The 14,689-nt window shown below is 38.0% G+C and overlaps 1 protein-coding gene across 1 annotated transcript in view; it reads right to left on the reverse strand.

The window, feature by feature from the left end:
- Nucleotides 1–14,689, reverse strand: part of LOC132098253 (IQ motif and SEC7 domain-containing protein 1-like) — a 73,718-nt gene that overhangs the window by 5,773 nt on the left and 53,256 nt on the right. The window contains exons 3-11 of the mRNA XM_059504427.1: nucleotides 7,997–8,282; nucleotides 7,582–7,911; nucleotides 5,843–6,879; nucleotides 5,539–5,700; nucleotides 4,748–4,870; nucleotides 3,670–3,836; nucleotides 3,360–3,499; nucleotides 3,063–3,188; nucleotides 2,776–2,910 (exon numbers count right to left, since the gene is read on the reverse strand). Coding sequence (XP_059360410.1) covers nucleotides 2,776–2,910; nucleotides 3,063–3,188; nucleotides 3,360–3,499; nucleotides 3,670–3,836; nucleotides 4,748–4,870; nucleotides 5,539–5,700; nucleotides 5,843–6,879; nucleotides 7,582–7,911; nucleotides 7,997–8,282 — 2,506 coding nt within the window. The remainder of the gene's footprint in view (nucleotides 1–2,775; nucleotides 2,911–3,062; nucleotides 3,189–3,359; nucleotides 3,500–3,669; nucleotides 3,837–4,747; nucleotides 4,871–5,538; nucleotides 5,701–5,842; nucleotides 6,880–7,581; nucleotides 7,912–7,996; nucleotides 8,283–14,689) is intronic.

Raw genomic sequence — 14,689 nt, forward strand, 5'->3', positions numbered from 1 at the left:
ATTATTTTTCAAATACTGTACATTGTAGGTCCTCTATGCCCCGCCTCTCAAATGCTGACCATGTCTCTCTCTCTCTCTCTCTCTCTCTCTCTCTATGTCACACACACGCGTGCGAATCACAAAACTCCGCATTTGAACAGTCATTACAAAATATTCTTACAGTAGCTGATTCAGAAGCACCAGATCGCCATAGCAAAGTCAGAAGTACCTCCTCTTCTAGGTTCACCAAACGGCTGTTGTAAGTAATCTTAAAGATTCCTGAATGCATCTGCTATTAAAAGGCCAAATAAAGTGCTTCTGTTTTCGTCTAGATACACACAACATCTCCCTGACATGGCTGCTTCAACACTAACTGCTGTTACTGAAACCAATCCTTATTTCTTTGCATGAATGTTTGGGCGGCATTATGCAAATATTTCCACATAGTGACGTAGACATGTGGGAGCGCGTTTGAATGAGCCATTTTTGGGGGGTGTGGCATATGGAAGCATATGGGTAGCAATATTCAATTTGGAATGTAATATGCAAAAGGACAATGCAATATGTAAAATGGCAATACAGTTCTGTATTTACATTTACATTTTCCAATACATTTGTGCAACATTAGGTGCAAAATGAAAATGAAATTACATAATTTTCATTTGCCATTTTATACACTAGTTTTAATATGTAAAATGAATACAAATTTTAATGCTTTAGAAGTTGCAAAATTAAAATTAAAATGTATTACAGAAATGATTAGAAATGTATAACATGTTCAAGCAATCATTCAAGTTATCATTAAAATGCTATTTTTCTTAATTGCATTAACACTCACAGTCAAGACACTTACGAATGCATTTTCATTCAATGTCCCGCAATGAATGTAGCAAAATTCAATGTGCACATTGAAAATGCATTCCGAGCCGATCACGTGTCCGCCCCCTCGCGCCACGTCAATCACTGCGTGAACAAGGCGGGCTTGCAGAAGGTCAATTGACTCAAGACTCAAGAGGATTCAAGTGAGAGAACATGGACAAGACAGTTGTACGTGTACGTTTTAATCATTTCGGTTTATGGCTTCCATATTTCATTCGCACTGGTGGGCGGAGCTGAAACGCTGCTTTCATCTGATTGGTCGAATCGCTCCACCTTCAGCTCGGTCTTTTTTCCTTCTTTCAGGCAGAATAAGAGTCAATGCGAGTGAAGCACTGTAATGTCTGAAACTATACTCACTGTTAATTAGCATAATATTTGAATCAGATGTAGCTGGGCACATAATTTGTGCTGCTGCGACTTGCAAGAGACCCCGTTAAATTATTTCTAGGTTATAGTATTGTATGAATATTGTCCCACTGATAAATACAGTGCAAATAGTTCTGTCTCCTTGGATAACAGTGAAGTTGAAATAAATATAGTTACATTTATGAAATAAAATTAAATAGGATTTTTTGGGAAGGTAAGTCTGGCCAGTTATACAGCAACGCGAGTCAGACGAGTCTGAAGATCTGAGCTGAATTTGGTGAAACATTAAAGTTCTAGTCTGTGTCAATTACTCTCATAATAAATAATAATAATAATGTTACCCATATCTTTCGGACTATAAGTCGCACCTAAGTATAAGTCGCATCAGTCCAAAAATACGTCATGACGAGGGAAAATAAACATATATAAGTCGCACTTGACTATAAGTCGCATTTATTTAGAACCAAGAACCAAGAGAAAACATTAGCTCTGGGGTAGACTACAGGAGCAATGAGCAGCATAGAGCGCCCTCTTGCGGCTTTAGACGGTAATGTTTTCTCTTGGTTCATTTCTCTTGGTTCATGTCAAATAATTTTTTTATAAATAAGTCGCACCTGACTGTAAGTCGCAGGACCATCCAAACTATGAAAAGAAGTGCGACTTATAGTCTGGAAAATACGGTAAATATATGTTGTCTTTCTCAAGCCCAACAAAGAAGACTAAGAAGGGAAACATCATTCAATTTAGTATGTAATAAAACTAATATTACCAATTTATTTCAGAAACGTAACTATATTAATTTTCACAATTATTTATTAATGTCACACACACATATATGACTTAAAAGACGAGAGTGGTAAATGTTACAGACATATTATCATGGAACTGTTCAGTCTATTATAGATTTTTATTTCCACTTCACTTTTATCCAAAGAGACAGAACTATTTGCACTGTATTTATCAGTGGGACAATATTCACACAATACTACAACCTAAAATTAATTTGCAAGTCGCAGCAGCATGAATTATGTGCCCAGCTACATCTGATTCAAATATTATGCTAATTAACAGTGAGTATAGTTTCAGACATTACAGTGCTCGCACTGACTCTTATTCTGCCTGAAACAATGAAACAATATTTACAGATCTCCATGCACCAAGAGCTTGTAACATTCCAAAGAGAAAGGAAAAATGTAAATCGCATCATATGACCCCTTTAAAAGTGTCAATGTTCAAATTTTTACGGAAATATTAAGAAGCACAACTGTGTTTTTAACTGTGGTAATAGTAAGAAATGTTTCTTGAGCAGCAAATCATCATATTAGAATGATTTCTGGGGGATCATGTGACACTGAAGACTGGAGTAATGATGCTGAAAATACAGCTTTGATCACAGGAATAAATTATAGTTTAAAATATATTATCAGAGAAAACAGGGATTTTAAATTGTAATATTTCACATTATTTCTGTTTTACTGCATTTTTCTGTATTTTTGAGCAAATAAGGGCAGTCTTGCTGAGCATAAAAGACTTAAAAAAAAAAAACATAACCCCAAATAAAGAAAAACTAAAATGAGCCAACTTACAGGAGTTCTGGAACATGTGAACCTGCATCTCCACCAGAGGGAAGGACTGTCTGAAACTGTACGTTACCGAGGTTTTCTTCTTCTGGAAGATCTTTGTAACCTTGCAATTTAATAACAAAGAAAGTACCAACTGAGGATTTTAATGTGTATCAACTTTACAATACACATGCATACTGAAGAGATGCTGCTTAAAATACTTAGGACCGATTCATTTTGTATGCATGGATAATTGATACGTGTTATTGACATTACCACAATCAGATCGTTGAAGAGGAAGACCTCTCTCTGGTGAACTCCAGACCTTTGAGGACGGTTGGGGTCTGGGACTTCATAGAGCTGACAGCAGCACACTAGTCTGCGGTGGGGCAGGGACAGAACCTACACACAGCGCAGATATTTACATTTACTTTGGAACAAGCAGTTAGAAAACTATGATTTCACACTGACAGAACACGTCAAAGGAACAAATCACGTCTCAAAGATTCAGTATTTCCAAAGATTCTAATTCAAAAAGTTTAATAAATTCAAAAGCGCCTCAGTAGAACTCACTGGTTTCTTGCCCACTATTACTCTCTCCACCGCCTGGACCTGAGAAACATGGTCATCATTGGTTCTCAGTTCCCATTTCTGAATGCGCTGGTAGATTCCAACCAGTAAGTCACGTGGGATGTCCTGACCATTATCCACCCCTGAGAAAGAGAGAAAAAAATGACATGTACACAAGAAGAGATTTTTGGTGTAATTGCAAAATCCCTGACAATTATGTGCAACATTTAAGAGAAGGTTGAGAGTGTGTTTGTGGTTGCCCACTTATGTAAGTGCCAGTGTGTGAAGTTGGAGAGAGAGATTTGAACACCACCTCTTAAGTTTTTGATGAAGTCGTCCAGCTTCATCTTCCTCTCTGCTTTGATATTGGGGCTGTACATGTCTGTGTTGAGGAGGATGATGGCAAAAGCTAGGATGAAGATGGTGTCCGGGTTCTGGAACTGTCTTACCAGTGCTGGATTACAAACACAGTACCTCTGACTGCAAGATGCACACAGAGAAATAGTGTTTGAGTACAAATACTGAGGGATAGATAAAACATGTTTTATAAACCCAATGTTCCAGTTCTGAAATCAATCTGATGTAATGAGCCATGTGTGATGGCAATGTAAAATAGCTGATATCTGTGCAACTCATCAGTAGCAATTTTCTTTGAACTAGGCCCTTTAATTCTGTTGAAATAATTGTAAACCATAGCCTCTAATGTAATTTAATGAATGTGAAGTACTAAGGGCCAGATTTATTAAACAGGGCAAATTAGCATGAGAGCACAATTCCAAAACAGCGCAGATGGGTGTGGAAATTTCTGCAGGTGATTTACTGACAATGTGGAAATTAAAGAACACAGACGCAACACCTCTTTCCATGAAGACAAACGCAATCTACCAAGCACAGCACATATCAGCATGGGGATATGTTCAGATTCTGATCATTTGTTTTTCTGGCATTCCAAATAAATTAATATGTGTGGGAAAATATTTTCTCCCTTCTTCCACACGCTCTGTTCTCTGTGGTGCCTCCTCCTAGCAACAACCAATGCAGCCATTTCAAGCCCAAAAATAGCTTAAGACCTCATTTTTGGACACTAAATAATGGCATAAATACCAGTAATTTGACGAGCACACGTGGTAGTAAATCATTTTTGTGTGATCATTTTTAATACTCTCCTCCCATACGTTTTGTGCCTAAAAGGGAATTGCCTACAAATGCATATTCAATAAAGTCAGGCGCAAAAATATCTGTGTCCATGCCTTTTCAGTGCTAATTCTAATCCTGACAGAACTATTTTAATGCCAAAAGATGGTTTGTGCTGGCACAAACTGTTAGTAAATCTGTTAAGTATTTTAAGAGTTTTACTTGTGCACTAATTGTGTATAAGCACATTCACATACCTGAAAGCCTCAATAAGCCTTTCCACTTTTTGAGCCTCTCCTTGGACTTTTATTTGAGCTTGAAATTTCCTCAGAGCATCATCAAGATCCATTCCAGAAAAGTCCATCTCATCCACAACACAACTGAGAAAATCAAAAGTGGTAGAAAACATTAGATCTATACATGATTATACCAAACATGCATCCAATTGTTTGGGAATCAAGAAAAAGCAAAACATGTCTTTATTTTCTGTGCATTTTTTTTTATTGCGATAGGACAGATCAATCATGACTAGAAGGAAAATGAAGAGAGAGGGGGCAGGATTGGGAAAGGCCCATAAATCGGTATTCGAACTTGGGACGCCCTTGGCAAAACAGTGCTGTGATCGCTGGCTATCGGCGCCAACATTTTCTGTGCATTTTTTGATGTAGTATTGTACAGTATATTATGTTACTTTATTGTCATTTTTTCTCCAAGGGTATTTGGGCCACGTAACCCCAAATGGATCCGCCAATTATTGTTTAACCCCAAAATTAAAACCTGCATGGAACAAAAGTGCATTATTATGGTCCTTGGCCTGGAAAAGGTTGAAGACCCATACTCTGTTACACTGCAAGCTAAATTATGTGCATTATATTATATTATATCATGCCTACATATCTATTCAGTATGAGTTAACTGAGGATTCAAAAACTAGGTAGCTGCTGTTCAAAAAAAAATAAATTCAAAGCCTTTTTTTTTTTTAGACAGTTACTTATTTAAACTTTTTTTTATTTTATTTTATTTTAGAGGATTTATTGTGTGGACTCACTCCAATACATCTTTGTTGAACTGTTTCTGTCTATTTCCAAGGAACTCTCCAATCATCTGCCGACTCAGGCCTTTTCTCTCCAGGATAAAGCGAGCAATGCCCACTGGTGTGTCTGACACAAAGCCCTTCTCAATTAGGTATTGAATACCCTTTTCTGGTTTCCTGCAGTTCAAAAACATCAGGATAGTTTAATCATGTTTCAAACAGATGCATTCAGTTTTTCCTTAATTTGATTTATAATTTTACAGTAATGGTAAAAGTTGGGAGTGTTGTATAAAAGATGTGGTGTTTCATTTTAACTTACTTGTTGAAGAGGTTGAGTCCGATGCGATATTGTCTTCTCTGTACTACGTCATTGTCAAAGGCAGGAGAGTCCCAGCTGTGCCGACTTTCTCTCTGGTAGGTCTGTTTCCCTAATGGGGGCAAGGGCTCCCGCAGACTATCCCTTGAAGAGGAGCCTGAGCTGCAATTAATGGTCTCATTAGAGTTTGTGGTGGAGTTCAGTGAGTCATTATCACCATCCGAGCAGCATTGCTGCTCCAAACCACCAGGAGGCAGTGGTGCTGAAGAGGAGGATGAGAGCGGTGTGGTTGGGGGCTGTTGAGGAGAGGAGGAGGATGAAGGGGTGTCAGGGTACTGGTGATGGTGGTGGTGGTGGTGATGATGGTGAGCCATGTGGTGTGGGATGTGTGACGGCATGGATTGGCTAGCTGGACGTGTTTGACCTTGTGCAGCTGTCGAGGATGTCGAACGAGCATTAGGGTTATGCTTTAGTGTCCCTTGAGGTGATCCTGCTGCTGAGTCCTGCTCGTAGACTAGTTGTCTGCTAAGGGAGCCTCGGTCTGAGCGGTCACTCATGTCCACTGAACTGTCACTAGGTGGTTCAATAGTAAGTAATGGTAAGTGCCCTCCCCGTAAACGGTAATCACGGCACTCTGTGCAAGGTGTACTTCGGCGGCTATTGCTGCTTCCTCCTCCTTCTGTGTCACGGCTATCTTCCCTACCACTTACCCCACTTCCAACACCCCCCCAGAACTCAGTGTCTGTGCTGCTAGGGGCCCGGTCTAGAGAAAGTGGTGAGGAAGGTAGACCGTCATCCATGTAAAGCGTGACATCACTGTAGGAGGTGGCTGTGCTGTCTTCATGCATACTCATGCCCCCTGTACCTCCTCGATCTCTGTCTCCAAGTCCTCTCCGTAAGGATACGTGGCTGTTGCTACTCCATATGCACTCGCCAAAGTCATCAACAACACCACTTCCATCCCCTATACCTTCCTGGGAATCATCTCTGCATGGTCGACACGTTAGGGCATCATCAATGGAGTCAGCTAAGGACTTCACCTTAAGAAAAAAGAAATGGACACTGTCAGGCAAACTGTATAAAAATTTTATCTTTAGGGTTTCAACAGTGTCCCTGAGAGAGTACCCTGAAAGGTACAACTTTAAACATTATATACCAACCTGATCTCATTGCAATTAATACATATTCATACGTATTTTATGATTTTGTTTGTTTTCTGTGAGGTGTAGGTTTAGGGGCGGGGTTAGGGATGGGTTTTTTGTACATATTCCTAAGAATACATATTCCTGAGAATTTACCACCTTGTAAAATGTGTATGATTTTTCACAAAACTTGTGAATATTAGTACCTTTGAGTAACCTTTAAAGGGTAAATAAAGTTGTCTCTTTAAGGGTACTGCCCCAGTGTCAAGTTGTTGTAATTCTAAATGTACAATTTTTGCAGTTTTTCCAAGAGCATATGAACAAATTTTTACAGAGCATTATTTGGCCTTTTTGGAATCTATCTGCTGATGGAAATCTTGCTTTAATACAAAATAATTTAAACTGTCTGTTCACATAAGGTATATGGGCAAGTAATGGCTCTACCCCACTGAAAAGACCAGGTCAGATACACTTTGACCAGCAGTCTTTATGGTGAAACTAGTTGACCAAAAAGTTCTCGCTGGTTAAGCTAGCTTTAAAACCTGTACATTAGCATCCAATTTTGGGGACAGTTCAAATACAGTCAAACTGGGTACTGACTTGTTTTGAGAAGGAGTCCTCTAGGTGGGTGTATTCCGGTCGTGATGGGGAGCTTGGATCTGTGGTGCAAGTTGGAGAATGTGGAGGACCCATTCCTGGACTGTGACTGTAGTGAGTCGGGGTGGGAGGTTGAGGATGTCGGTCATCAAACGAGTACTGCAGTCGCATGTTAGATAGTATGATGCGCCGTGTCATGCGGCTCTCAGAAGCTGAGCTGCGCAGGCGCTCAAAGTTCTTGTTCATACGATATTGACGGAATGCTGTCTGGATGGTACGTGCTGCTCGTCTACTTACGAAGTAACCTCCATATTTTTTCTCCAGCATCTCCACCTTCACAGCAACAACTTGATCAGTTATTTTTACTTTAATAGACTGTGATCATGATGAAACATGATTCTGTTACTGCATGCCTTACCTTCTTATCTTGTAGGTCTGTAGAGAGTTCATAACTGTCTGATAGGGCTTTGCACCTCTTGTTCTCTTCTTCCTCTTGCTTGCGTAGGGCCAGGCTAGCTGGTTGGTTGCGTGTACGCTGTGCCCAGGCGAGGCTGGCTGGGCTTGGAGCGGGCACAAAAGGCACACGAGGGCCTGGGGGGCCACAGCTGTTGTCCCTGTAACGGTCAGAGCTGTGCACGTAAGGAGATTTACTGCTGGAACTGTCTGAAAAGGGACGTGAAGCTGAACTCTGGGTTTCCTCCTCACTGAAAGGGGTGGGTGAGAGAGAGAGAGAGATAATAATTCTAAAATGCCCCCATAATGAGAGGATAAGATAAAAATCTCAAGCAACTCAGGAATTCATGACATTGACTTAGCATTTTGACTTTCAGGAAAGCTTTAAACAGGGCAAATGTCCTAAACAAGCCTCAGGCTTTCCCAAAATTATCACACCAAGACAATTAAAGCAATTCTAGTTATACTTAAGATTTGTAATTAGAGAGAGTTACAAAAGTCAATGCCTTAACAAGAGCTTGGTTTCTTGTATCAAAAATTATAGTTTATATTTAAACAATCTATTAAAACCCAAAATTTCATCAGTATGTACTATTAGATACTTGAAATGCAGTATTGAATGTCCTGTCAAATCAACTTCTGTTGTTGACTTCTCTGTACCTGTCATATGAGAAGTTTTGGCGTGTTACATCTGTGTCATCATATCCAACCTGTTTTCATCTCAACTATACACTATTGACACCTCCTCATATTCTGTTCCTCACACAACAGCTCTCATCCTTAATGACTTGTAGTCTTCCGCCACCATTAGTGACTCACTTATCCTGCAGGGTACCTTCAGAGCAAGTGTTTGATTGATGCATGCACCGCCAAACATACACAGCACGCATAATGACAACAATTATGCTACTTCACTTAAGGGCCTTCATACCAAAGTGTAACTTGAAATTGATTCCTATGTTTTCTGAAGAAAATGCAAGTGCTGTTTTCCAGTCTAAAACTCACCATCATGACATTGATGCTTTATGTAGTAAAGTAAAAAGTATTAAGAGTTTGAAAACACCACTTCATAAGAAATTATAGAATAAGTACAAACAGTCTGTTGACACAGGAGCTCAGTTTACAGGGTCAGTCACCCCAGTGCAGAGGCGTTGACCCTAGGTTTGCCATGGGAAACACAACAACATGTGATCTGAACTCATATTCCTGACACAGCTCTCTGACAGGACAGTGTGTGGGTACTTCTGAATCACTGCAGGCAACTTCCTGTTCTGTATGACTAAGTCAGAGGAGGTTATTGAAGGCAAGATATTATCTTATAATGCAAATGTACTGCAATTCAGACGTCCTACGAATCTATTCTCATTTTGGTTAAATGATTTCTCACTCTCTCAAGACCACACAAAGACACTTACACTACATGGATGCAGATAACCCTTGTTTTGCTGTTTATCACATGTAACAACAGGTAACCATTACACACCTGTCCAGAACCGGCCAGTTTGTACAAAAGCACGATACCCTCCTGTTGTCCTCTATTGTATGTAGAAAAACAGTATAGCAGATGTTAGGGTTAAATAAGAAAGGAAACTTTAACTTTACACTTACCACATTTACTAGAAAGACACAAATAGTTGCATAAAACCATGCACATGAACATCCACCCTGAGAGCGAAATGGAGGTTTCGCTTCCTACAAGTCCAAATTTGGCAAGCAGTCGCTGAAACCTCCTGGAATTCACCAAACGCTGAACTTTGTGGCTTTAGAGTCGTTCTGCAGTTATGACTGACTGTCAGGAGGTCACCACCACATAGTCACATGGGCATGGCAGTGCTTAAACCCTCCCTCCTCCTATTCACTCTCCCTCCGTTAATTTACATTACACAAAGTGCGCTGGTGTAGTTCACTGAAGTCAGTAGCTTGGAAAGAGTGACCGGATATGTCACTGAGGCTGGAGTTTCTGGCCAATCAGCTTCAGGATTTCCTGCAATGCTTGTATTTATCATCTCTTTTCTAGTTTTTCACACAGGAATTTGTGGTAATTGTCTATGACGGTCATAAAAAGCAGTGTCCCTCTTTCTCCATTTCTCTGGTCTGTTTTATTTTCCACCCCTAATATGGGTGGTTTCCTGTATTTGTATGGAGTGAACAAAAGATTGAAGGAGGAAAGAAAGATACAGTAATTGCCTTTTGAGCTATACTGTGGCAGCTGTAACCATAGGAAAGCCAAATCATAAATGAGGTCTCTTTAATATCTTAATTGTTTCTCCTAATCGCAATGAGATCAAATAAGAACCAGCTTCTAAGATTTTTTTTTTCTCTTGAGAAAAACACCCCAGTAATCTCATGTTTAAGAAGAAATCTCAGAAATTTCTATTTGGCAAAATGAATAAGGCTGCAAACAAATGTAAACACAAACTCAAACATTTCTCATATTCATAATGATCTAACTCAACTGCACTCAACTATACAACAAGAATCGTCACATTTGCGTCTTCATATTTTTAGACAGAACAGATGCTTAAAGGGATAGTTCACCCCAAAAGGAAAAGTTTGGCATCATTTACTCACCCTCATGTTGTTCAAAACCTGTATGAGCTTCTTTCTTATGTTTAACATAAAAGAAGATATTTTGAAGAATACTGTTAATCAGACAGTTGATGGTCCCCACTGACTCCCACAGTAGGACCGACAACTGTTTGGTTCTTCAAAATATCTTCTTTTGTGTTCAACATAAGGAAATAAACTTATAATAATCAGAATCATCAGAATAAATAATCAGATCAGATCATTTGCCTTAAGCAATGTGTTTGTTAATTAAAGGAATAGTTCAAACATGAAAATTCTCTCATTGTTTATTCATGTTATTCCAGATCTGCTCCTAACAATGGTATTTAGGCAATTTTAATAAAAAAAATGGTAAGGGCTATCGTTGTTTTTCTGTGCACCATCCAGCACTTCCCTCCAGTTCAGTAGGTGATGGAAATACATAGAAATGTAAAAATGGCATTCTGCCACCTACTGGAGTGGAGAGCAATGGTGGCCACTGTAATTTTACAACTAAGCTTGAGCCACATGCACTTTTTAGCTGATAGTCCTTCATGCTTACTAGGCATTTAAGTACAAAATACATTCATGTATTGAATTCCTTAACCAAATATTCATTAAATTATATCCTTTTTTGTTCCATGTAAGAAAGAAGGTCATATATGTTTTGGAACAACATGAATAGAAATAAATGACAGCTACCTACAAATTCTAGTTTCACTATCAAGACTAAATATATTTATTCAAGCATTTGAAATGCTATAATTGTTTCCTTTGTAAAAAATGATTGCTAGATGACATCACATTTCCACGGTCTGAAAAGTGACGTTGATATACTTCACAGCTATGTGTAGCTACAACTGTTCAAACATACACACTATTAGTTTATTCATTGGCTACTTTACATAAGTAAATGGACTAGTTTCAAAGTAGCTTTAACTGGGTTTCTACTGGTTTTAAAGTTCTAGATGTCAACCTGCAATTTCATAAATGTAAATTCCATAAAGCTCCTCTGAATGAAAGCTGCCAGTTATATCACAGAGATTTGAGCAACCACATAGCAAAACTAGCTTTACTTCTGTTTTACTTTAATAATAGTAATAATAATAATAAATAGGTTTAATTTAGCCCAATCTGGCATCTATTGCCTACATGCAATGACAAACCTGTAGTGCTGTTTTATTCTGGGAATGCTGTTATAACATCTGCTCATAAAACTGTCGTCTTGCATCTCACATGTTCCTTTTCCCCATGCCTCCCACTCCTCCCACCCACTCTCTCTCACACACGTGTAGGAGTGAGGGAGGTAGGGTTGCTTAGTGACAGTTGCTGTGAGACCACTGTGGGAGGTGAGGCAGTCATTAGAAAGAGTGTTGCTATAGATACAGAGCACTAATACAGTAACCGTAGGTGTTGGTGGATAAGTTGCATGTTGTAAGATTGTAAGACTTTGAATGTTACAATAGATATATCATATACACAACTTCTTAAATATAAAGGTTCTTTATTGGTTTCTATGGTTCCATAAATAACCTTTAGCATTCATGTAATCATAAAAGGTTCTTTATAATGGAAAAATTTTCATGAAAAATGGTTCTTTAAAGAACCGTTCACTGAAAGGCACTGGAGAAACAAAAATAGCTCTTCTATTGCATCACTGTGAAAATCCCCTTTTGGAAACTTTATTTTTAAGAGTGTATTCAAATATACGTAGCCATGTGCATGACGTAAACATGGAATATCGCATTCATCTGTATTTAAATATAACTACAGCATGTGTAAATTTGAGGAAAAACATTTAACCTTGATTGTCATTTTTAGGAGAAAGAGAAAAATGTTATTAGAAATGACAAAAAGAGATCATTTTAACTCTAAACTGGTTTATTATGTCCATCGTGGTTCCTGAAGTCATGTTTCATGACCTCCTTTTAACTATTCTGAGTTTAAAATCATTATTTAAAAACCAAGATGTTCTATAACAAAGGAATATACATATATATATAAACTGTCCATTTAAACCAATGAAGAGGTACCGGGAAAGGCTACAAGAGGAGTAATGGCATTATGTCTTGAACAGTAGGTGGGCCAAGCACTAGCACTGACCCAAATATGTGACTGTATGGTATAAATAATTCCATAAAACACATCCCTACTACAGCCATATTAAGAAACAACTTCAAGCTTATAAAGAGAGGACATGGCAACACTCACAGTTAGGCACGTTTGTTGTTTTATACCTATTAAAGTTACCAAATCACCCAGATCCACAGTATAAGGTGAAATAGATGAGGCATTTTTACAACCGGTGAACTTCCTTTTTATGTTTAGCTGAAGTTTAGCTTAACTCAAAAAGTGTAGTATTCTTCATTTTCTTTATTCGGTTCATATTTGCAGTTTCCAGTGAAGAACACAAGTACTGACACAGCAGCCACCTGAACTTATGATGGTTCAGTGATTTTTCTTTTATTATTCTCTTTTATTCTTTAAGTATTTATTCTCTTATTCTCTCTCTGAATAATCAATATCAGTGCTTTATTAAGAATGACTAAAGTAATTATTAGTTGATTTATTATATTGATGCATGTGCTAAGTTGCTATTTTTCTCCAGTGTTATAAGAGATTTATCTTTATTCTTGCTTTCAGTTTAGGAGGAAGCAGTTCAGTGTGTATTAAACAGACAGGAATGTTGTAGTAACTGGCTGAGCAGGTTGCATCTATGTCCAATTAAACTTTTCTAAGAACTAAATGCTCAATGTATATTGCTCTGCAAATACAGAGACACCAGAGCCAGTTTGTATTCAGCGGTCCTAACTTACTAACTTAGACCAACATTTAAAGGGACCGTTCACCAAAAATAGGAGAATTCTGTCATCATCTATTCACCATCAAGTTGTTTTAACCCTGTATTTAGTTTCTTTCTTCTGTTGAGCACAAAATATATTTTGAATAATGTTGGTATCCAAACATTTGACAGCAGCCATTGACTTCCATGGTATGTAAAAAAAAATACTATGGAAGTCAATGGCTACCAGCAAATCTTTGATTATACATACTCTTTAAAATATCTTCTTCTATGCTCAACAGATGAAAGGACAAAATGTTAAGTTTTGGGTGAACTTTCATTTTAACAAAAAAGTCCGAATCTATAAAACAGATAAATTGTTCAAAATAAAGATAAATATTTGGGCATTTTTAGATTGTGAAATTATAAAAGAAAAGGTATATTATATTATATTTGTGGATGCCATTTGGTTTGACATTTTAAGCAAATACTTTTGAGGCCATTTTTGTGTTAACAAAATACCATTAAAAAAACAGCATAATTTTTTTTTTACTACTGTATATACAACATTGTGTAGAAGCTTCTAGAGTGTGTAATTACCCTAATGATTTCAATATTCAAATCTGCTTTCTAAATACACTTTGTAACACCATTCAGATGTGACCTTTTATATTATATATTATAGATATTATCTGTCATAGTTCAACGGCAGGACAGCTCACCAGAAATGTGAAAGGCATCCCTTCTGATAATGAGCTGTAATTGCGGTGTAATTTGGGTGAGACTGTGGGCTGTGATCTGCATTCATTGTCTTCAAACACCTTGACTTAATTAGTCTCTGATTATATTCTAATGAGTGGGAAGATACCTTTTTACAGTCAGCACTCTGAGCAAGAGTAAGTAACATGCTAAAACAGAAATATTTTAAAAATGTGCTATGCTGACAGCAGGGCCATAGATTACGCGGGGGACGTGTTCACCCCCACTCTTAATATCACGTAAATTTGTCCCCCGCACTTTTTCGGACAAGTGTGTTTGAATAGAGGTTTCCAAGAGTTGGTGTGAATAAATATATATTTAAACTCAAAGAGACAGGATAGTCTGCACATGATCTGATATTTGATTCGGACCCAGAATAAGGCGAGATGAAAACTCATTCAGTGTGTGTTTCACTCATACGAAGCCGGAGGGCGCTCTTGCGCAGAAAGTCGGACCAGGAAATGGACAAAAGTGTCCACCTATTGCTGTATGAAAACAGTTGTTTTTACAGAAAAACTGAAACATTTGGAAACATAAAGACATTAAACATACGATTGCGGCAATATATCT

This window comes from Carassius carassius, chromosome 21 (assembly GCF_963082965.1).
Source record: "Carassius carassius chromosome 21, fCarCar2.1, whole genome shotgun sequence".
NCBI classification, from domain to species: Eukaryota; Metazoa; Chordata; class Actinopteri; order Cypriniformes; family Cyprinidae; genus Carassius; species Carassius carassius.